This window comes from Montipora capricornis, chromosome 14 (genome assembly GCF_036669925.1).
Source record: "Montipora capricornis isolate CH-2021 chromosome 14, ASM3666992v2, whole genome shotgun sequence".
In the NCBI taxonomy this organism is placed as follows: Eukaryota; Metazoa; Cnidaria; class Anthozoa; order Scleractinia; family Acroporidae; genus Montipora; species Montipora capricornis.
Genome location: NC_090896.1, coordinates 41,245,548 through 41,268,047, shown reverse-complemented (window position 1 = coordinate 41,268,047; position 22,500 = coordinate 41,245,548). Strand labels below are relative to the sequence as shown.

General features: G+C 40.8%; 1 protein-coding gene across 1 annotated transcript in view; it reads right to left on the bottom strand.

The window, feature by feature from the left end:
- The window catches only part of LOC138032515 (stimulated by retinoic acid gene 6 protein-like), a 62,660-nt gene that overhangs the window by 11,942 nt on the left and 28,218 nt on the right, over window positions 1-22,500 (bottom strand). Inside the window, exons 7-12 of the mRNA XM_068880214.1 lie at window positions 16,045-16,179; window positions 15,207-15,295; window positions 14,335-14,396; window positions 6,895-6,956; window positions 4,458-4,557; window positions 3,802-3,877 (exon numbers count right to left, since the gene is read on the bottom strand). Coding sequence (XP_068736315.1) covers window positions 3,802-3,877; window positions 4,458-4,557; window positions 6,895-6,956; window positions 14,335-14,396; window positions 15,207-15,295; window positions 16,045-16,179 — 524 coding nt within the window. The remainder of the gene's footprint in view (window positions 1-3,801; window positions 3,878-4,457; window positions 4,558-6,894; window positions 6,957-14,334; window positions 14,397-15,206; window positions 15,296-16,044; window positions 16,180-22,500) is intronic.

The window sequence follows — 22,500 nt, the reverse complement described above, 5'->3', positions numbered from 1 at the left end:
GCGTTCATCACGCTAAAAGATCACAAGGAGAATTTCAAATCCAAAACTCCCTGTCGGTTGATAAACCCATCGAAACCGGAAATGGGAAAAGTCGCCAAGCAGTACCTTGACACCATAAACAAAGCTGTCATCTCCGCGACCAACCTAAACCAATGGAAGAACACCTCAACTGTAATAAATTGGTTCAAAGCGATTCCCAACAAAAGCCATTCACGGTTCATCAAATTTGACATTGTGGAATTCTACCCATCTATATCAGAGAATCTCTTAGATAAAGCCATTGCCTACGCCAGCTCAATAACCTCCATCCCAAACAGGGCCCTAGCCGTCTTCAAGAATTCAAGAAAATCTCTCTTGTTTGACAGCAGTGACACATGGGTAAAGAAAGGGCCAAACTCGCTGTTCGATGTCACAATGGGTTGCTTCGATGGTGCCGAGGTCTGTGAATTAGTAGGGCTTTACCTCCTAAGTAAACTATCCGCCCTTGTCAACAAAGCGTCCATAGGCCTATACAGAGACGATGGCCTCGCTGTAGTTAGCAACATCAGCGGACCCACCCTAGATCGCTTGAGAAAGCGCATAACCGCTCTCTTCAAAGAAGAAAACCTTTCAATCACAATCGAAACGAACCTATTTTCCACCGACTTTCTGGACGTAACGCTGGATTTGCAGAGAGAAAAGTACTACCCCTACAGAAAACCCAACAACAAACTATCATACATCAATGCACGGTCGAATCATCCACCCACCATCATCAAAGAGCTGCCAATAATGGTCAACAAAAGAATATCTGACCTGTCTTGCGACAAAGACGAATTCGACAAAGCCAAAGATGTCTACGAATTGGCGTTTAAGGAAAACGGGCACAACGCAACCTTCAAGTACGAGCCCGCCAAGCAAAACAGCAAACGGAAAAGGAACCGTCAACGCAATATCCTCTGGTTCAATCCACCATACAACCTGCAAGTCAATACCAACATCGGAAAAAAATTCATCTACCTGATCAAGAAACACTTCCACAAAGGCCACAAGCTTCACAAAATTCTAAACACGAACACAATCAAGCTTAGCTACTGCTGCACAACCAACATGACAGGCATTATCAGGCAACAAAATGCAAAAGTATTAAACGCCACGAAAACACCCAACGAAGCGCGGCTATGCAATTGCAGAAACAAGCAATCATGCCCCTTAGACGGCAAATGTCTATCATCGTCTATTGTCTATAGAGCCGAAGTGACAAGCGATAACAACACCAAGATCTACTACGTAGCGTCAGAGGGAGAATTTAAAACCCGATACAACAATCACACTAAATCCTTCAGGCATAAAAAGTACTGCAGTGAGACGGAGTTATCGAGGCAAATCAGGAGTCAAAAGGACAATAACATCAATTACACGCTACGCTGGGCAATAGAGTCTTTCGCCTCACCATACAAATGTGGATCAAAGAGATGCGACCTGTGCCTTACAGAAAAGTTGTACATAATAAAAGCAGATACGCGCCACCTACTGAACAAAAGAAACGAGTTAATTTCTAAATGCAGACACAAGAACAAATACCTTTTGTCGAACTTAAAATAGCACGCTCCCCTAGAGTATTAGAATGGTCTTTAAATGAGTTAGAATGCAAATGTAAGATCTGTAGCCTGATGATTGTCCAAACATGAAACTTGAAGTCGCTACGCTGTGAAGTTGTCTTTCTTCTAAACGTTATATATATATATATATATATATATATATATATATATATATATATATATATATATATAACTAACTGCAGACAGTACTGTTTCGGCCTTCTGGGCCTCATCATGTGTGAAACTTGATTTTCGGAAAAAATTGCTCAATACATAGAAGTAGAGCGTAGTATATATGGAATAAAAAGACAAATAAACTACAAGTTCATCCCTACAAGCCTGTTTCGTGGTCGCCCACTCATCAGGGGATTTTCGCCCACTCATCAGGAAAAACAGGCTTGTAGGGATGAACTTGTAAAGTTGTATATATATTATATATATATAACAGTGAGATGATATAGCACAAAAAGATGGTTTTATATCATTTATTCCATTTTCTTCGGGTGCAAATGCCACACGAGTAGCCAATCAGAGCGCGCCTTCAACGCTATCCCCAGTTTTGGTATAAAGTAATCGAGGGCAGCACTGAAGCAAACTGATGCAGGGGAGGGGGAGGGGGAGGGGAGTAAATGTCGTTCGACCCACATGGAAACGTACAACATCTCAACCGTGAGGTTCTAAAGAAGCTGCAGTATTCTGCACGTAGGACCCCTTGGAACTTGCTCCGGCTTTCATTTATTGGGAAACATCCGACTTTGGAAACGAGTTGTAAAAAGGAAATTGATCACCGTTGGGAAGATTGTAACTGGCTGACGCTTCAAGTGTTAGCCCTTTGTTAGAGCGAATCCGAGGATAGTTGGTATTTTGGAAACTTTGTTGTCACAGACTTTTTATTTCTTGAAACTCGGAACTTTCAATCATAAGGTGGAGCAACGCTAATAGTGGGAACATGGTAACTTGAAAAGAAAAAAAAAAGCACATTAGGAGAACGAGGATAGTTTCTTGATTGCATGGGGATAAGAGTGCTGAATTAAAAGATGAGATTTTATTGTAGATTTTTTTCGCTCAATTTTTTTTTTTTTTGGATGAAGTGGCTTAGCAGATGATAATCGTACGTTACTTCTTTTGCCTTCTTGGTTTGCGGTTTTGTTGCTTTCTATATGCAGCTGTGTCACAAGTTCCAATGAAAAGATGGAGATGTTCGCGGAAGCGGTCTTCTGTGATGATCTTTAGACGAAAAAAACGGATTTACACCAAATTTGCACAGCGCAAATATAATGCAAAGATATATTTACTCTACAGCAAACATGTAGCAAACATGGTAAATGCCACATTTGCTACCATATTTGCACAACAGTGTGAATATAGTAGCAAATGTGGCATTTACCATGTTTGCTACAGGTTTACTCGAGAGTAAATAATGTTTGCATTATATTTGCGCTGTCCAAATTTGGTGTAAATCCATTTTTTCGTGCAGTATTTGCGTGACGTAAAGGTTATGCAGTCTATTATATTTGTCATGATACACTACACTCTTTAAGTCGATATTTTCGCCCATATGTTGTTTTTTTTTTCTGTCTATAAAGAAAATGTCGGGTCAGAGAGTTAGAATTTCAGTAGAAATGAGACAGTATGAGGAAGGTCGAGCAATGATGGCGAAATTAAATTTTGCTAATACGTTTAGAATAAACTCGACAATAAATTGACAGTACTCTTTTGAGTCACAATGAAGTTGCTATGCCAACCACGCGCACGAGACCAAAAGGGGTAAGTTGAAAACAAAAAAAGCTGATTTTTTTTTACAAAAACGAGAAGTTACAGTCAAACCTAGATGAGACTTTTTTTTTCAGGTGAATAAAAGTTTTTCATAAGTGAACTCAGTTTTTGTCTATTTTAATCCTTTCTCGATAGGCGATCAAGAGTATTTGTGAAGTGTACGGTTAACGAAAAATCACACGATACTTTCATACAATTTGGAATTAGTGGACATGTGTTATTTTCGCCTATCCGTGAAACCATCATCCGGACCAATGCATTTCTAGTCATGGAAGGAGATCCTTCGATTTCTTTTACTAAAAAGGCCGTGCAAAGATATAAATGTTTTTGCTCATTAAATATGTAGGGTTGTGTGGTAAGAAACCACACAACCATTGCTGATGACTTACCGATGGCATTGCATTGATGGCATTGCATTGATGGCATGACATTGCTGATGACTTACCGATGGCACTTCATAAAATGCAACAGCGACAGAACTGAGATCACTGCGGAGAGGACAATTCCTGCCAGTAGACTACCTAAAAATAATGAAAGGAGGCTGGAATTGTTAAAGCACAAAACCTGATATCATATCATCCGCATAGTTTTTAATAACCTAACCGTGCATGGGTGCATTTCAAAATGCTCTTTTAAATATATGAACAGTGACAGTAACAGTTTTCTCGATGTTAGTGAATCACATTGCGGCAAATCAAATACATGCAACGGGCACTAAGTGCTTTGTTTTATGGCTCTTTATAACATGGTTAAAAAAATACCCGATTCTCATTGGACGAGAACACAAAAGTGTACTCCACAGAGTCCCAATGAAGTTGCTATGGCAACTAAGGTTGGTACGACAAGGAGCGGCATACTCGCAAGAAAATAGTCCGACAGACGTTTTCTTATTTTAATATAAGAAAATGACGTTCAAAATCTGATACAAAAGTAAAACGCCTATACAAACAAGACTGCTGAAACATGTATAAAAATTCATAATAGCTGATAGAAACATTAATAGTAAAAACATCACTATTTCCTATTTCTCGTGACTGGACGATTTTCTGCACTTGATATTCAATGTAACTACTCTAACCGGTGGCCAAGGCTTTTTCTTACCATAAAATATACGGAAAAGATCTTCACAAATGGCACTTGAACACTCAGATCTCCATATTTTAGCTACGTATTGAAACAGCATAACATTGGCAATTGAAGCCTGAAAAAGAAATGAGTAAAAAGAGGTTTTGCAACGACTCTTTAAATGTTCAAGCCCTTATTCATCAATGGACCTTATTCTCGCGGCCTCCATATTGGCCATAGACGAGAGATTTGGCATCCGAGCCTCGAGTTGAAATGTTTGGGAATGAGTTTTGGTGCGCAAAAACAAAAGTTTTTAACCCCTCGGGACTCAACATGACCGCCGTGTGATTAAGGCCCCGTCCACACGTATCCGGAAATTTGTGAAAACGCCAATTTTTTTTTACGAATACGGCTTGCGTCCACACGTATCCAGCGTATTTTCCGGCCGTATCCGGAAATTTTTAAAAACGCTCTCCAGAGTGGAAATGTTTTTATCCGATACGAATACGAATACGCGTGGACGGTCGTATCCGGAAATTTGCGAATACGCTTACGTCATTCTCTTGGATCCAGTCTTCGCAGCGAGCATTAAACAAACACGGCGTACAGCAACGTTGTGTCTTTTTTGTTAATTGCTCTGATTTCTAGTTTGATATCATGCGTTCAGATAAATGCAGCTGTGATAAATTTACACAACCAATACTTTAGAGATCGACAGGATGTTTTGAGATGATGTTTTGATGATCATCGGTCCATTTATATCTATCAGCATACTTTTTCTTGACTTTTCAGAAGATTTAGACATTTTTTCGAGTGATAAACTACAAGCTTCGACTGGTTACACCTTGCAGTAGCTATGGCGCGGAAGAAATGACGCCAAATCGCAATTATGCGCATGCTCATTTCAGGATTCTCTCCGACAAAAGAACTGGGCACTAGAGCAAATCAGAAAATTTCCGGATACAATCGGATACGTGTGGATGGCTGTAAACGATTCGAGTACGCTGCGTGCGGACGCGTAAATTTTCGTATCCGCAAAACAATATTTGCGGGAAAAAAAATTTCCGGATACGTGTGGACATGGCCTTAGGCGAAATACAATGTGTAGTAAAAAAGTAAAGTAAAAGTAAAAAAATAAAAGTAAGTAAAAAAACTAAACAAGATAGAAGGAGAAAAACCACAAGGTAGCTTAATTAATGGCGGGAACATAGTTTCTCGGCCGCTTATTGCATTAACACCTCAAACGCCCTAAGAAGCCCCCAGCTGACGAATAAATTCGTCTGGCGTAAGACAGCGTAAAATTTCCTGGCGTTTGATATTTTTCTGCGCCAATATTATGCAACTGTTCAGTTGGGAGTTCACTATAAAGTTTCAGGCACGAAATTCCATACTTTCGTATGTCATCCATCTGATCTTCCATAAGTGCTTTTAAGGGACTCACGATAAGAAGAGTAGATTTACAGTTAACGTCGGACTCGGATTAAAGAAAATCACAAATATGTTTATGAATTAACAACAGTGGCAAGCATAAACAACATTTGGCAAGCAGACTTGCCAAATCCTCTTGCTGCTTTAACAAAAAAAACATCATTACTGGTAACGACTGCATTAATAGCTTGCAGTTCTTCCGCCTTAGGCACAAAGTTAAAGAAGCATTCCTTAAACGCGAAATCCATTTTCTCAAGAAACTTGGCATCATAATTCTCTTTCACATTTTACGCCATGTTTCCAGTATAAAAGCACTCCGAATAAACTATGTTTAATTAAAAAATCTTTTTCCAAAACTAATACGTTTTTCCCCCGTTTTGGGGGGAAAGTGAGGTCATTCCGAGAATGCGCCTGCAAGCAATACAGGTCTCTCTCTTTTCCCGCTTGGGTTCCAGGCCCATTTTCAGGATGGGGTAAGAGGAAGTCCCGGAACAGGACTATCATCACTGTCGATACTGCTGCACTCTTAAAGAATAGTTCACTCTAAAATGAAATCCTTTTTTATCGATTAATAGAAAGTTCATGAGGAGAACAGCTTTTAACCAAAATTTCAATCGTGAAATAGCTTTCTAATCTTGTGAAATCTTTGTTAAGAATATACACATGCAGGCCGCCATCTTGGATTATAAGTGACGTCATTGAGCTCAGCTGATCCTACCTTTCTGAAATGTGAACAACATGAACGGTGTTTCGTCCGTCTGACCTATTTGAGCAATTTATGTTGCTGAACAAAAAGACATGACTAGAATACGAAGAGGGATCTCAACAGCTTTGTGTCTTCAAGCTTCCTGCAAAAATTCAGGTTGAGCTCGATGACGTCACGTATAATCCAAGATGGCGGCATGCATGTGTGGATTTTACAAGGTTAGAAAGCTATTTCAAGATTGAGATTTTGGTTAAAAGCTGTTCTCCTCGTGAACTTTCTATTTATCGATAAAAAAGGGATTGTCATTTGGAGTGAACTTCTCCTTTAACTCGTACACACCTGAACGACAACAATCATTGCAACCATCACAGTTGAAATTAGTTGGGTGGAGAATTCAAAATCTTAAATATAAAACAAACAAACACAGATCGGTGATAGAAGGTATTCATAGTCACTGCTTACGAGCCTAGAAGGCCCATCAGGCCGGCGCTTATCTCCGGTTCCCGTAGCATGAAGCGACAAGGTGTATCTATACTCCCCCCCTGGATGGGATGCTAGTCCATCGCAGGGTTACCCCCAGCATTACGCCGGTACGCAATGTCCCCGACCAGGCCCCGAACCCGGACCACTCGATCCGGAGTCGAGCGCACTAACCATGAGGCCACCGCGCCTCCGAGAAGGTATTCATAACAGCCACATATATTTTGTACTATTTCGGAGCTGAAACTGTAAACAGCTAAAAGCCCTCCATTTCTATAACCTAGGTGTCGATGCACAGACTCCAATATAAGAGGCCCGGAACCTAGTATATTACACTGCTCCCGAACAAATGGGAAATTCACTATTAAAAAATGGAACTCAACAAGTCTAGATGATACGGAAGCAGTGTTCAGTGCTCATCACGAAATCTAATTGTGAATTAAATTTCACAGATAAGTCTGCTTTGGGCTTTCCTTTGTCGGCGAGGGTACCATGGTACTGACTGTGGTGACAATGGTGAACCTGGGGTGCTCGTTCCCTGCAGAGCATCTCCCAATACCGATTCCTGTGTCTCTTGTGGTACTAGCTATTCTTCTGTATTTCCTGCAACAGCACGACTCCCAGGACTTGGTGCGCTCGGGGAATACCAGACAATACTTCACCGCTGCATGCGACTCCACCGACTCCTCTAGGCGACTTCTCTCTCTACAGCCAGCCACCGAACCAAAAAAAGGGTTGCAGCCCGTTCCTTTTAATTGATCCACATGGACAAAATGAATTTGGTTCCCACGATGAACAAGGTAAGTGCAAGGACCTGTTCCGTCTCGGAATCCAGTTTTTAATTCCACTTCGCCAGTTACGAACCAGGACAACTTCATTAAAATTGAACTCACGAAACTTGACGCGCCCTTCATCATGGTACTCTTTCTGTTTCACCTGTTTTCCGTCCATTGCTCTGTTCAGATTCGGCTTCAGTAGTGTGGAACAGTTTCTTATTTGACTTCTCAAAAAAGGTTAGCTGGGAATTGTCCTGTGACAGTGACAGTGACGGTGTGCTGCGATTCAGAATAAGAAAATCGGCGAGCCAGTGTTCAAGACTAAGGTTATTTGCTGTCCCATCAAGGACTCACTTGGTCAAAGCTACTTTAGCCATCAGTACGGAACATTTCTCCGACCCATTTGTTGCAGGGTGGTACGGTGGTACGTGGGTGAACTTGATCCCATTCTGCCTCATGAATTTGGTGAACTCCTCAGCTGCAAGTTGCGGTCCATTGTCAGAAACTAGGTCATCTGGGATGCCATAACGTGCAACCATTGACCCCAAAGGTTCAACGGTCTTCAAACTGGTTGTGAAACTCATAGGAATGACTTACGATATTCAGTCTCATACTTGTAAGCTTCCAAAATCAAGGACCATCTTTGCATTGCTGCCGCTGACAACGGGGGTACATCTGTCTTTGGACGAAAAATTGTGACCAATGGCTGGTGATCGGTGGTCAACGTAATCTTGCGGCCGTAAAGGTATGGATGAAAATTTTTTACTCCGAACACGGTATAAAGTCCCTATTGTTCATTCTTTAAATAATTACGCGCACTGGTAGTGAGTGTCGGAGAGGCAAAGGCAACACGCTTTTCTGTACCAGCCTCCAACACATGAGAGAACACCGACCCTGCACCATAGGGTGATGCGGAACAGGCCAAGCGAAGTGGTTTCGTAAGGTCATAATGAACCAACAAAGATGAATCTTGAAACTCAGTCCACTTCCAAGGCCTGTCGTTTTGAAAAAGGTCATGCAGAGGGTGCAGAATGGTGGAAAAAAATTGGGGATTCAGTTCTATGACATTGGTCGGACTGTTGGCCTCCATAATTGTCTCCATTTTATGTGCCAGGGGTCTAATGCCAAGTTGGTCCATCCAATGCACTTGATAGGAATAAGTCTGATGCCATGGTTTTGTAAGCGACGAAAAACCTCCACTAAAATTTAAAAATGTTCCTCCGGAGAACGTCCTGAGATTAGGATGTCATCCAACCGTCATATCGTGAACTTCACTCCCTGCAAAAGCTGATCGATTCCAAAATTCACTGATTACATTGCTGGTGCACTGGAAACTCCAGATGGCAAACGCTTATACTGGTATGAGCCCTTGGGAGTTTATGAGGTCAGGTACTTCTGGGAATCGTCATCCAGCTCAACTTGCTGAGAGGCATGTGATAAATCAATCTCGCTAAAGATGTTACCCCAGATAACGTTGCAAACAAATCTTCAACATTCGGTAACGGGTATTGGTCAACACCAGCACATTGATTAACGGTCATCTTGTAATCACCACACACTCGCAAAGTTCCATGTTATGTCCTTGAGGGCATAAGGAACCGGCCGTGCCCTTAGGAAGAGAGGTTGTGCGTCCTCGCGGACATGAATGGAAGCCTTAAACTGTTTTAGATGTCCATAAGCCTTTTCAAATAGGACTCGATACTTTGAGATTAGGCCATCCACCGCATTCACTTTGGAAACCTAGAAAGGTTCCTCCAGCCAATTCCGTTCAAGCAACACAGGTTTGTCGTCCTCAGTCAAAACAAATGGTAGTTGCACTTCCTAGGTTTGATATTTCGCCCTTACTTGAATTTCCCCTCACAGTATGGAGTTATATCTCGCCAAAATTCAACATCGGAATTTGACAGCCAATTAGTTTCACATTTGAATCTTGATTTTCATATCCGACAACGAAGTTTTGTATCCAACATTGAAGTCTTTAATTTGACATCGTATCCTTTGAATTTGACTTTGAAGTGGAAAATTCTGTATTTCACATTCGACTTTCAAGTTTCAAATTCAACTTGCAACTTTTGAATTGAACTTCATGCATGAATGACTTGACCTCAATTTCGTATCCTTGGTAACGGTAACCACTGATGTAGTTGACGTTCCAGCATACCCAGTTCATTCAACAAAAGAGTCAGATCGTTCCACTTAAAAAAAGACAAGAAAACACTGTTATCCAATGAAAACTGTAAAAAGTTCCTGCTCAATGCACGCCTAGTTGACATAACGAGTTAAAACCAAGGTCCATCCTCGCTGCCGGACTGTATTCGAACTTTCGGTATACAAGTACTCTGGTAAAACTCTTTTCTTGTCCTTCCGAAAGGGAACGTCATTTAAACTTTCCGCAACAGTTGATAAGTTGCTCTGCTACACACGAAGAAACGTCTGTTTGCCCTTTTGAATTAAGTCTACCCACGTAATTCAATTAGCTTGTTAAATCCAGAGGTTAGGGACATTCACAAAATTAGTACTTTACTGTCAGTGTTAATCATAGCATGAAACGTAACCCAAAAAAATGTAAAGAAATGTTGGTTTACTTATGAAACGTTCAAACATCGTAATGAGATCGTTATGTGCAGCAATTGTCAAATTGAGCGCGTTTCTTCGTATAAACTAGGTGTAGTTATCAGCGAAGAGCTCAAATGGAATCATCATATACATTACCTTGTCACCAAGGCATGTAAGAGACTCTATGCCTTACAACTTCTGAAAAGAGCGGTGTGAACACACCAGGTTTATTGAATGTCTGTTGGAGTATTGTTTGGTCTATCCTTGAATATGCCGTTTGCCAAAATATCCCTGAGTACCTCTATAATAGCATTGAATCAATTAGAAAAGGGCTTTTAAGATCATTTACCCGGACTGCTCATATGATCAAACTCGGGTGCTGACTAATGAAGACTTTATAAGATAGACGAAAAAGTTTATGTAAGAAGTTTATGACACAGGTGGCGGAGAGTAGGGAACACCCATTGGCATTCCTGGTGCTGTTGCCTATGTTGGAGCCTATACCGTAAAACCTATGACCGATATAAACTTTGTCATAGTCTTTACAATTGATTTTATAGATCATTCCTGTTGATAGCTCTTTACTAAATTTGTCTTTAGGTTTTTTGTTTTTGTTTTTGTTTTGTTTTTTGTTTTTGTTTTTTGTTTTTTTGTTTTTTTAATAGAGCCAACGGCTATTACGGGTTTGTGGGCAACATACTGTGACAAAGTCTATATCGGACAAACATCAATGGCCCTAAGATCCAGGACTAGAGAGCACAAGATCTTCACGGGATATACGAATTCTTTATTAACCCAACATTGGATGCAAAACAATCATGAATTTGACCTTGACGACGTCAAGATCATTCACCGCTGTTCTCAATGGTTCGCGAACTGAATATCATTAATGAACACATTTACATTCCTGACATTTACAAGGCCCTTGGCAATCCCAAGTGACGTTTCTACGGCTCTTTTTAAGAAATCATTTACATTCGTAGACCGTTTTTCGCTGAAGAAGGTTATAAGTATTTTAGTCAGTGACAACGATTTTTTTTTCAATTGCTATTATCATGCCTGACTACAACTTTTTTATTTTTTTTAAACTAGTTTTTGTATTAAATTATTATTAGTGCATGTAGTAGTAGTAGTAGTAGTAGTAGTAGTAGTAGTAGTAGTAGTAGTAGTAGTAGTAGTAGTAGTAGTAGTAGTAGTAGTAGTAGTAGTAGTAGTAGTAGTAGTAGTAGTAGAAGAAGAAGTAGTAGTAGTAGTAGTAGTAGTAGTAGTAGTAGTAGTAGTAGTAGTAGTAGTAGTAGTAGTAGTAGTAGTAGTAGTAGTAGTAGAAGTAGTAATGATTGCAATTAACCCTTGTTAATTCATTTTTTATTCTAATTGCAAGAGAGTGGAATAAACGATTATTGTTTATTTAACTATTTTAAGATTTTTTATCTCGTTATTTCTAAGGATCGGACTTTTTGTGGAATGAAATCACTCTGTAACGACCTGACTTCGAATGATATGACCCAACAAGCAACAAGCAAGTTGTACCCTCCCCCAAAAGCCGAACAGTTTCGTCAAGTTCCTGAAGTCCGCTACCTATGTTCACTAGTGTTCGAGCCACATGATCTAGTCTTAGAACTACTCAATCAATTTCGAAGGGATAAAAGGGAAAGTAATGTTAATGTCTCCTGTACCACCTCAGCCAGTCTTCTCAAATCTTCAGCCGCCATTCCTAAATTTCCTAGCCTTAAGAGCCCTCAGTCAATTACACCAGTGGTTAGCGTTACCAAGGATACGAGATTGAATGTCAAGTCATTCATGCGTGAAGTTGCAAGTTGAATTTGAAACTTAAAAGTCGAATCTAAAATACAGAATTTTCCACTTCAATGTCAAACTCAAAACTTCGATGTCAAATTCAAGTTGGATATAAAACTAAGATGTCGAGTATGAAAATCAAAAATAACGCGATGTCTATTTCCTATTTCGTTTTGTCTACCTGTTATGTCGTTTTGCCGATTTGTCATGTCACCTTGTCTACTTGTTGTGTCGTCTTTTCTACTTGATGTGTCGTCTCATCTACTTTTTCTGTTGTCTTGCCGATTTGTCATGTCATCTTGTCTACTTGTTGTGTCGTCTTTTCTCTTTGAGGTGTTGTCTTTTCTACTTGCAATGTCGTGTTTCTTGTTATCTCGTGTATTTTCGTATATTGACATCAAGATGTCGTCTCGCCTCCTTCTCGGGTCATCTTGTTCTACTTTTCACGTAATCTGGTCGGAGGTCTGGTAACTAACAGTTAAATGAAAGCGAGGCTCACAGTAGGGCTGTCATTTTGGCGAGATCTGGTCACATGGTCTGTGAAAAAAGGCAGACAGGACTTCCAAGCGTACAGAGAATAAAAATATAGTGGCTAGATCGATCGATAGATCAATCAATTTACTTCGCCAAAAGTGAAGTACAACCTTTGCCTTCAGTTTCCAGAGAAAGTGAACGTCAAAATCCCCCTACAAGTGCTAGTTCCAGCGCAAATAATCCGATTAGAAGTACTTTCGAAAGCTTCATCTCCAGGGCACAAACAAAGTACAGGTAAGATTGATTTTTAAGTTATCATCATATTCTAGTATAGCGAGGTAGTGGTATAGAGGCATTTTACCCAAGAGTTTTGTTGGTTCGATTCCGTGTGGAGTTCCTATTTAAGGTAGCATGAATTCGAAGCAAAAACGGTCAGTGAATACTATACTGGAACTGAAAATTTAAAAATAGTAAAACATATCAAGAGTGTAAGCTAAACGTAAAAAATAATCCGGGAAATATTTGACTGGTTGAGCATAGTTGACCAGTCTTGCCAACTCTGCACTGCATGAGGATAGGGTTGTATTACCAACAGTAATCAAAATTTTATTGTTTCATTTGCCTTTTGTTTGAAGTCAGCAGTATATATGCTGGATCTGGAAAAGGGAAAGCAGATTGGCCAGGTAGTGCAACCCCAAAGTATACCCAAAGAGAAAACGTCCTCGATTCCATGCCTACAAGTACAGAGGTCAAAAAGAGACATGCATGGATCCACGCCTATTGTCGAATAAAAATCTGTTTTGAAACACTTACTTCTGTATGTAAACGGATTCGCGTCACTACACAAGCTCATGCAACCAGAGTTAGGATTCCGCCCGGGCTGGCGGGCAAGATAGAAAATTTCCGCCCGCTCCCTGAGCCAATCAGATTGCAGGATGCGCAGAATTCCGCCCACTCACGCATTAAGAAAGAAATATGATGTATGTATTTAAGCCATATCTGATGGCGAAATGACGGCCACCAACATTAAAGTTTGACCGGATTTTCGAAAGGGAACAGGCAGAGCAAAACATAGGGCAAGGCGTGAGAAAAAATCTGTTGGGAAACGGTTTTAGCTAAAGCCGTGGCCCAAAAAAAAATTTCCTGTCCCCAGAATTGTACTATTTCGGAGCTAAAACCGTAAACAAGTAAATGCCCTCCACTCCTAAAACCTAGGTGTCAATGCACAGACAAATTTCTGAGCAAAAGATCATCAGCTGTAGCAATGATAATAAAGTGACTTAGGCAATTGCATACAAAGACTGACTCATAAAAAGTTCCAACCCAGCATTTGAACTGAACTTAAATGACTTCATAGTACAGTGGTCGAGCACTATGCAGCGTGAAAAAATGCGATCGCACGGTCAGGGATTCTACTCCAGTTTAATCCTGGGTTTTATAAAAGTCTTGTATTCACTACGATGTTCTTTCCGACAGAAAGCCGAAACAAATTGAAATTCTGCGAGAGTGATACACCTCCTCTTCTTAATTTGATTCGTTAAGTAATGAAACAAATTGTTTGCTTTTTCTAGGGGCGAGTTTTACAAAGGGCTAACCTCTTAATAACGGTCATTTGAAAAACCTTTAACTGCCGGTCATTTAGACACCTCCACCACTACTAAGACTCTTCAAGAATAATACATTTTATGAAACGTACCTGCTCTGGTTTTGTAAATATAGTGAACTGCCTTCGTGTACCACTTGACCTCTCTCTCGATTCTAAGATAAACACGGTTAAAACAGCCAAATATGTGACAATTGTACGGGGCAAATACAATTATTTGGTCGTATAGATGGCACGACAAATGATTGTTGACAACTCGCACAGTTAGTGCCTTTGGACAGCAGGGATAAAGCAGAAACAACGCGAGGTTGCCTGGTTGCCTGGTTGTTTGGTTGCCTGGTTGCCGTTTTAGCTGTTTTACGAGACATCTGGTTTGTCTCTTCTACTGGGCAAACCTGCCAGAGGGAAGGAGCACGAACAGGACTCGAGGTCCTATGTGAGGTGCTCCACCCTACCCTATCCAGACCAGAAAGACCAGACCACAACACCGGGAACTACATGCCCTGCTCTTTACGACAAGTGTGCGGGTTCTTTTACGTCCCACATGATTATGAACATTGAAGGGTTGTGAGACGGGACCTCCGGCTTATCGTCCTTATCCGAGAAACTAGAGAGTCTAACCAATTGCAGATGTAATTACAAAGGCAGCACTTTCTCCTCAGTTATTTAAAGACCCTGAGTGTTGGTCCGGCCGGAGTTGAACTCACGACCTCCCGCGTGACAGCCCGGTGCTCAACCAACTGAGCCACCGGTGCGCTTTAAAGAAGCAGAAATTTGCCACATTTTATGCGACTACACAAGGCATTTTTCGTATTCAACAACTTTTATTTGTCACATGTATAAACGCTAACACGCCAGTTTTTCAGCAAGTACATTTGACACATAAAACTTGCTCGGGTAGACAGGGTTTAAGAGACCCTGAATGTACCGTTGCAGCTGTATTTACTACTGTCACAAGTGCTTACATGTTTGACCCGGGATTTAGTGCCAACTTGACGTATTTAATCCCTGACTCTCTTGCCAAACTAGTCTCAACGTGGACTTGTCCATGTCTCTAAACAAGATTTACATTAATTATTATCATTTTTCATCAACATCATTACTGTACCATGTGTTAGAGACGACATAAATTTGAACTGCGGAATCAGAAACATATGGGCATTTAAGATCTTTGCAGTTTTTGAACACTACTTTAATATTGACGAAAGGAAAGCCTGGAAAAATCAGACTAATGGAAAAAGTAAGGATAAAGGTAAAGTTCCTTAAGTTACAAGGACAACACGTGCCAATGAACTAGAGTTACTAATAAACTTGTGGCCCTCGGTAGGTATCTTTTACTCCCCTTCCTCCGTCAACCCTGCGCAATCCCCCCAGTCAATCCTCGAGGGAGTGACGAAGATGGCGAAGAAAGGAAGCAAGGGGGGGAGAGAAGGAAGGAAGGGAGGGAGGGAGGGAGAGAGGAAGGAAGGAAGGGAGGGAGGGAGGGAGGAAGGAAGATGGCGAAGAAAGGAAGCAAGGGGGGAGAGAAGGAAGAAAGGAAGGGAGGGAGGGAGGGAGGGAGGGAGGGAGGGAAGGAGGAAGAAAGGAAGCAAGGAAGGAAATGTGATTAATTGAACGCCCCCTTGCAAAATGAAGCACTATTCATGAATCACATATGAGGATGCCCTCAAAACACTGCGCAATCCTCCCAGTCAATCCTCATCATTATCGTCATCAACATTAAGACACACATCATTGTCATCATCACCATTACTCCCATATCCACAATTAAGAGAATTAATCGATAATGAATTCACTACCTACATCGATATCATTTCTGCTGTGGAACCACCTCTTTCGCCCTTCCAGGAAAATCACCACGGCAAACCTTATAACGATAAAAAGGAGGCACAAGTCGGTTGCAAGGCGAGGTAAAAGCTGCAACAAGATATCAAAGTTCTGAAAATAATATAAACAAGAACAACGTCAGTTTTCCGTTTGGATTGTTTAAGTTTCTTAGGACCCTACTCCCTGTGAAGCACAGTTCTCACTTGTGACGCAAGCAAAAGGTTGAGCCGGCAGCATACGCAAACTCGGTGCGTCGTCAGCGTTAATCATACCAAGGCTTTAGCAACGATGGCGACGCAAGCGACAATGCCACAAAACGATAATACCACCGGTAAAAGATCGAGGAAAAATGATGAAAAAATTAAACGACATTTAGCTGGAAGTTGAACCTTGATTGGGATTCTGCTGAGTCACCAGGAACAAGGAGTTACGCGAGATAGCACTTATCGCCAAACCTGCTGAGTCTTGAAAGCATATCAGTGTGTCCATCAGCAAAACGAACACCATCATGAGGCCAGTGGGTGTATCTTCAAGGGATGGGCACGTGACTCCTTGTTCCTGGTAACGTAGCAGAATCCTAATCAATCATTAACTTCCAGGTAAGCTTCGTTAAATATTTGCTTCTGCCTCGTCACCAAGCCCTGCGGATTCACGTGAGCCTTCAAAGTATCTGATGGACACAATCTGGGTATAACGCAACTATAATGTCAAGTAATACAAGAAAAAAACAATGAAATGTTATATCTCAAAGGCACAATTTTATTGTGCACAAATACTGTAAATTTTTCCCAAGATCCAAAACATTCTTTAGGTGTCGTTTAGCACACTTAAAGGAAAAAGTGTTTCAGCTGTAATAATCTGTTTATCAAATTAAAGTACTTTGGAAAAGTCCAAAGTGGAGACATCTGCCCTGAACAACTCCCCACCCTTGAAGGGAAGCATCTGATTGGTGGACAATCACTGGAATGCCATGGGAGATGAGACAAATGGCTGAATATGTGTCACACACCATTGAAGGCTAATTGTCAAAAACAGTACAGGCTGATTAGTCCCTTTTATGTGGCTGAAGTATTTGAAATTTGTGGGAGTTCTAATGATCTGCAAAACAGTGGCCCATCCTACTCAGCAGAAAAACTAGAAACAAAAACGCCAATTAGTTTTGCAAGTGCTCTGATTGTACCTTCTGGGTGACTGACACAAAAGGCTTAAGTTTCTGTGCTTTGGTGTTTGTCAGTTAGACTTCCATGTTTATTGAGTTGATCAAGAAACACCGAAAGGTAAGTTCTTGTGTTGGTATGAGTTATCTTCATGTACAACAAAACCTAGTCGTCGAAAAGAAAATCAACTGTGGTAAAGAGTCTGATTTTGCTCGCAACCTGCTTATGTGTTATCCTGCAGCTAAGAATCATCAATATATGCTGATGACAAGTACCAAACTGCAGAGTACTTGCAGAGTTGAATAGACGGGTTTAAGGAGTTTGGTTAATATCCTGGGGACACTTGAAGGATCATTTGGCAAACTCTTGTACTGACACAATTTGTATTGCTTCATAAATTTCAGGGTTTTTTTCTTTTTGGCAATGGGGATTGAATAGTAGGCATCCCTCAAATCAACTGAAGCCATTACACTGCCTGGGGTGACAAGCTTAATTGCTGTTCCAGAGCCCTGGTGCTCTTCCCTCGCCCTTTTCCTTTTCCTTTTGATTTTTTTGAGAGGCGGGCCTCGGCTAGGTTAATTACTTAAAAGCCTTGCGTGGAAACGGCCGTTGCTTTTATAGCCAAAATCCTTGCTTATGGTGCCCGTGCACTGATTAGCGTTGTAGCCACTTCTGCATGGTCGGGATTTTTTGCTGGTTCCAAGTTTCCTTCTTACTCGATTAGCTTCTTCCATCTCGTTTAACTGTTTTGAAAGCTCGTCACCAAACAGGAGGCCCAGTGGTCAGGACGCGTGGCTTCAGATCCTGAGTTCCCGGTTCAATGCAACACTCGTTTTAACCACTCTTTGAATTTGTTCCGGGCAGCCCCTGGTTCAACTTCTCGGCCACACTTGTAAATAGTCAACTGGTTTGCCTCCGGCCAGTTGTGATTCTTAACAGTTGTTGTTGTTGTGCTCTGTCGTTTCGTTTATCGTTTTATGAGCCCTGAAAAGCTCCTTGGGTAGTGGTCAATTAGAAGGGTAGTGTAGTGTAGTGTATAGTGTAGTGTAGTGTAGTGTAGTGTAGTGTAGTGTACAACAGGAACGGTACTTGACCACAACGCTTGTAATCTTGGTTAAGATTTTCGAGTCGTCTAATGGCTCAGATTTAGCTCGCAGTCGGCATTAGCCCATAAAGCAAAGGAATCAATGGCCTGTTTTACAAGAGCAGATATGTCTAACACTCTGGGATCAACGTGTTCCTCGGCCTTCAACAGAGTCTCGATGATTAAGACTAGTTGAATAATGTTCTTAATCATTGATAGTAATCGATTTTAAGTTCGAGAAAGGCCTAGCACTACTGTGAAGCTATTATACCCAATTATTCCATCAGAGATCAACCCTAGCATTGGAATTGGGCCCACACGAGGACAGAGAAAGACTCTTACCAGGGTGGGATTTGAACCCACTTCACAGCAGTGTTAGGCGTCACTCGAACTTGAAATCATTACTATCAATATGCTACTGAAGGACAACAACTAACGGTTATCTTAATTATTGATGTTTGCACCTTTTGCATTTTCTTACATCGTTGGAAAGTGTTTTGGGCTAGAGCTGGTCCCAAATAAGCAAGTTTACATTGGTGGACACAATACCCTCATAATTCTTTGCTCCCGCGTTTTCCCTTTTCTGAGTTCTGTTTACGTTCTCTCTCTTTAGAGAGATGCATGAGAATCCATATCTGGGGCGAGACCTCTCAATTATCAGGCGATAAATCCGAGGGTTTCCTCGTTGTTTAAGTTCGACCACGAACAGCACGTGAGCTAAACAAAAAGCTCAGACATTTGCTATTTTTTGCTAAAACAGTGCTGTGTCAGTGTCCAAATCGCGTCTTGGGGGTAGACTTACATATACTGGACTAAAATGGCGGAGGACAAAAGAACCATTGTCATTCCAATTAGGCCTTGCTAATTAGGTATTGTTATGTTTGCTTCGTTCGTTTGTTTTATAGACACTAATTATTTCCAAGAGAAAATGATGGGACAAAGAGGGAGGCTCCCGTTCCAGCCCTTGGGATATGTCATGTCCACGAAATTTATTTTTAGACGAGAGTAAGTCTTCCGAGACGTCCGCATGCAGGCCAACCTCGGTCCGATGTTTGAAAGAAAATAAATATTCATCAGCCTTGCACGTACGCCGTCATTTTCTCTTTTCACTAAGAACCTGAGAGCGAGGCAAGACTGTATGCGGACGTCTCTGAAGACAGAATTCCATTAGAACAAAGACTTCTGCTCGTCTAAAAATAACTTTCGTGGACATGACATATCCCGGCCAACGCCCTGAGCCTCCCTCTCTGTCCCCTCATTTTCTCTTGTTATTTCAGATCCGGTATATGAAAGACCAGCCCGTATGCGCGATCTTAATCCAAAATAAATCAGAATAAAATTTTCTGCTCAACAAGAATAGCGGAAACAGTGCATTTTTGGTGGTAAGTGATACCTCACGTGACTCTGTAGTAAATAGTGAAGAGGCAGAATCGTGATGAACTTGCGGCACGGACTTTGGTACATATTTTGCGGTACTCGGCGTAACAACGACGTGAAATAAGTAATTTGCATGAGGCTTTGACCACAACGTGAGCATACAAATGTGAACCTTTTATTTCTCTTTTTTTACTCTGAAACCGCTCCTACCAATTTTTGCCAACAATCTTACTACGTAAGTGAGATGGAGAAATCGCGATAGACTTTGGATAGTGCAAAGGTATATTTTGAAGTGACGTTTTCGTAGAAGTCGTTGTTGTTGATTATCGGCTTTGTCCCTATAGGACGTTTTCAACCAACCTCTAAAGATACCAATAACAATAGAGAAGTGAGGCTAATAGACCTTATTGGAGTTGAGCCTGCAGGCACATTTTCTTTTCTTTAAAACTACATACAAAAGAGGCTTAAGGGTCAATTCAATACAGAATGACCCCTTAACTTCGTTTATGTGGAAAAACCGCTGATAATTCTATTAAGGGCTATTAGAGATCTTTTGTAAAACTCAGCAGTGTTCGATACTAACGCTTGTCCGATTACCCAGGGCATGCAAAATGTATCCGTGGGCAAGTAAAACAGCTCTAAGACTTGCCCGATCGGGCAATCTGAATTTTGTTCGACTTATATTTTGCGGGACGATTTGATTTGCAATGAAGTAAGTGATTAGTAATATGATGTAATCACCGCAAACACGATAAAAAATAAATAAACAACGGTTCATCTCTTTGCTCTCATTTATTTTTCTATTAAAAAGATATTGGTACAAACCTCAAAAAAGATCGGAATGAGCCGTTATGTTTCTCCGCGCGAAAAGGAATGGTTGTCACAATGGAACCCAGTTTTCACACGGCCTAATAAACTACGATACTTTGATATCGAACAAGAGCACAAGAAGATTCAACCTTCAACCAGCTTTGAAAAGCTTAAAGAACATACTATTGGACAAATGGCATTTAATTGAAAACAAGCTCAATCTCAGACAGATATTCAGGGAATCTCCTTTGATCTCTTATAGATATAGATATGCTTGTCAAAGCAAAAGTGTGAAGGCTACTAGAACACCATAGACGAGAGCGTAGAAAATACTGACTGCCAATTCCATGGAGTACCCCGACGAACTACCCAAAAAATACTATTTCAAATGAGTACTATTGGTCGTAAGCAGCGTTACATAGTTAATGCGTGGAGATGATTATGAAACTCGACAAGTCTTTTTGTTTCATGTTTTTTTTCTGTATTTTTGGCCTTGACGGTGCACAAACCACACCTTTTTTCAAGAAGATAGCCAATCATATCTTTCGATTAAATTATGCGCAACTAATTTGCAAACCCGTGCGAAGCGAAAACAAAAGATTGTGCACTTTCACGGTCAATTCAACGTCGATTGCAACAACATTGCCCTCGCTTTTTAAAGGTTTTAAGGTTTCATAACCATTCCCTCGATTAACCATGGTTACAATTAGTGCCAAGCCTAAACATTCATTTTAAAGAAAGTTGGTCAACATTATTAAAGTCTAATCACCCTTTTTAAAAAGGTTAGCTTTCAATAATTGTTGCACCGGTCTCACTTCACTTACATGAAGTAATCGGCCATCACAACAATTATTGAAAGGTAACCCTTTTAAAATGGGTGCTTAGACTTAAATACTGTTTACAAACGCTGTTTAAAATGGGTCTTTAGGCTTAGCACTATTTGTGACGCTGCTTACGACCCAGAGTACTCATTTGAAATAGTATTTTTGGGGTAGTCCATTTGGGTAGTCCGTTGGGGTAGTCCATGGACTAGGGAGTGTTTTCTACTCTCCCCACTATGGACACATCTAGCAGGATTCGGATTGGTCTGCCAATCCCATTTTACACAAAATTGACATTTTTACAAGCTTTCTTTGAGTTTAAATGGGCAACAAGTCTTAAGAAGCAGCCGAAAAAACCAAATTCAAAACTGGTTGCCCAAAGGGCAAATCAGTAAGAAAGTTAGTGTCGAACAATGATTTCGTCCACCAACATGGTGGTGATGACGTCACGTTAATATGCCTTTTTCGATATATTAACGGAGCTCCGCGCACCCCGAAGGCGTGCGCGCGCGGACCACCATTGTTAAGAAAATATGGAAACCCATCGATGAGTATTAAGGCCCTTTACTTTACGGACCAAAATATCGAATGTGCTTATATCAATGTTATGTTGCATACATCAATGTTATGTGCAATAAATCTATAAGCAAAGATGCTCGATGCAAATAAAAGTTGTCCAATACAATTAAAGGATGCTTGATACAAACAAAAGATGTTCGATACAACCAAAAGATGATGTATATAAAAGAGGAGGAAGCGGAAATGATTTTGCACAACGGAAGTATCATTACGTGCCCAGGCCCCTCGAAAATGCAAGGGCTTTTCCCTGTTTACAAAATGGCGTCTGCTGGAGCTACTTGTACGATTTGGCTTCCAGACACACAAAGGTTTTTCGTCGAATTAAGTGCAATAATTAACTGTTTTCTGTTTGGTCGAAAGCGTACAGTGAATAAAAATAAACTGCCCGTGTGAATTTCGATTGCCTTTCGTTTTTTCGTTTCTGTTCTAGTCATAGATCCTCCAGGCATCATGTAACCTTATCATAGCTTCTAAAGATATGCCAAAAAAATTGCAATACAGAGAAAAAAGCAGCTCTAAGAAAATTAAAAATAAACACTTAGCTTTAAGATTATATCCCTCCGATGCTTGACTTGAATAACTACGTAGCCGCCAATGTGGACCA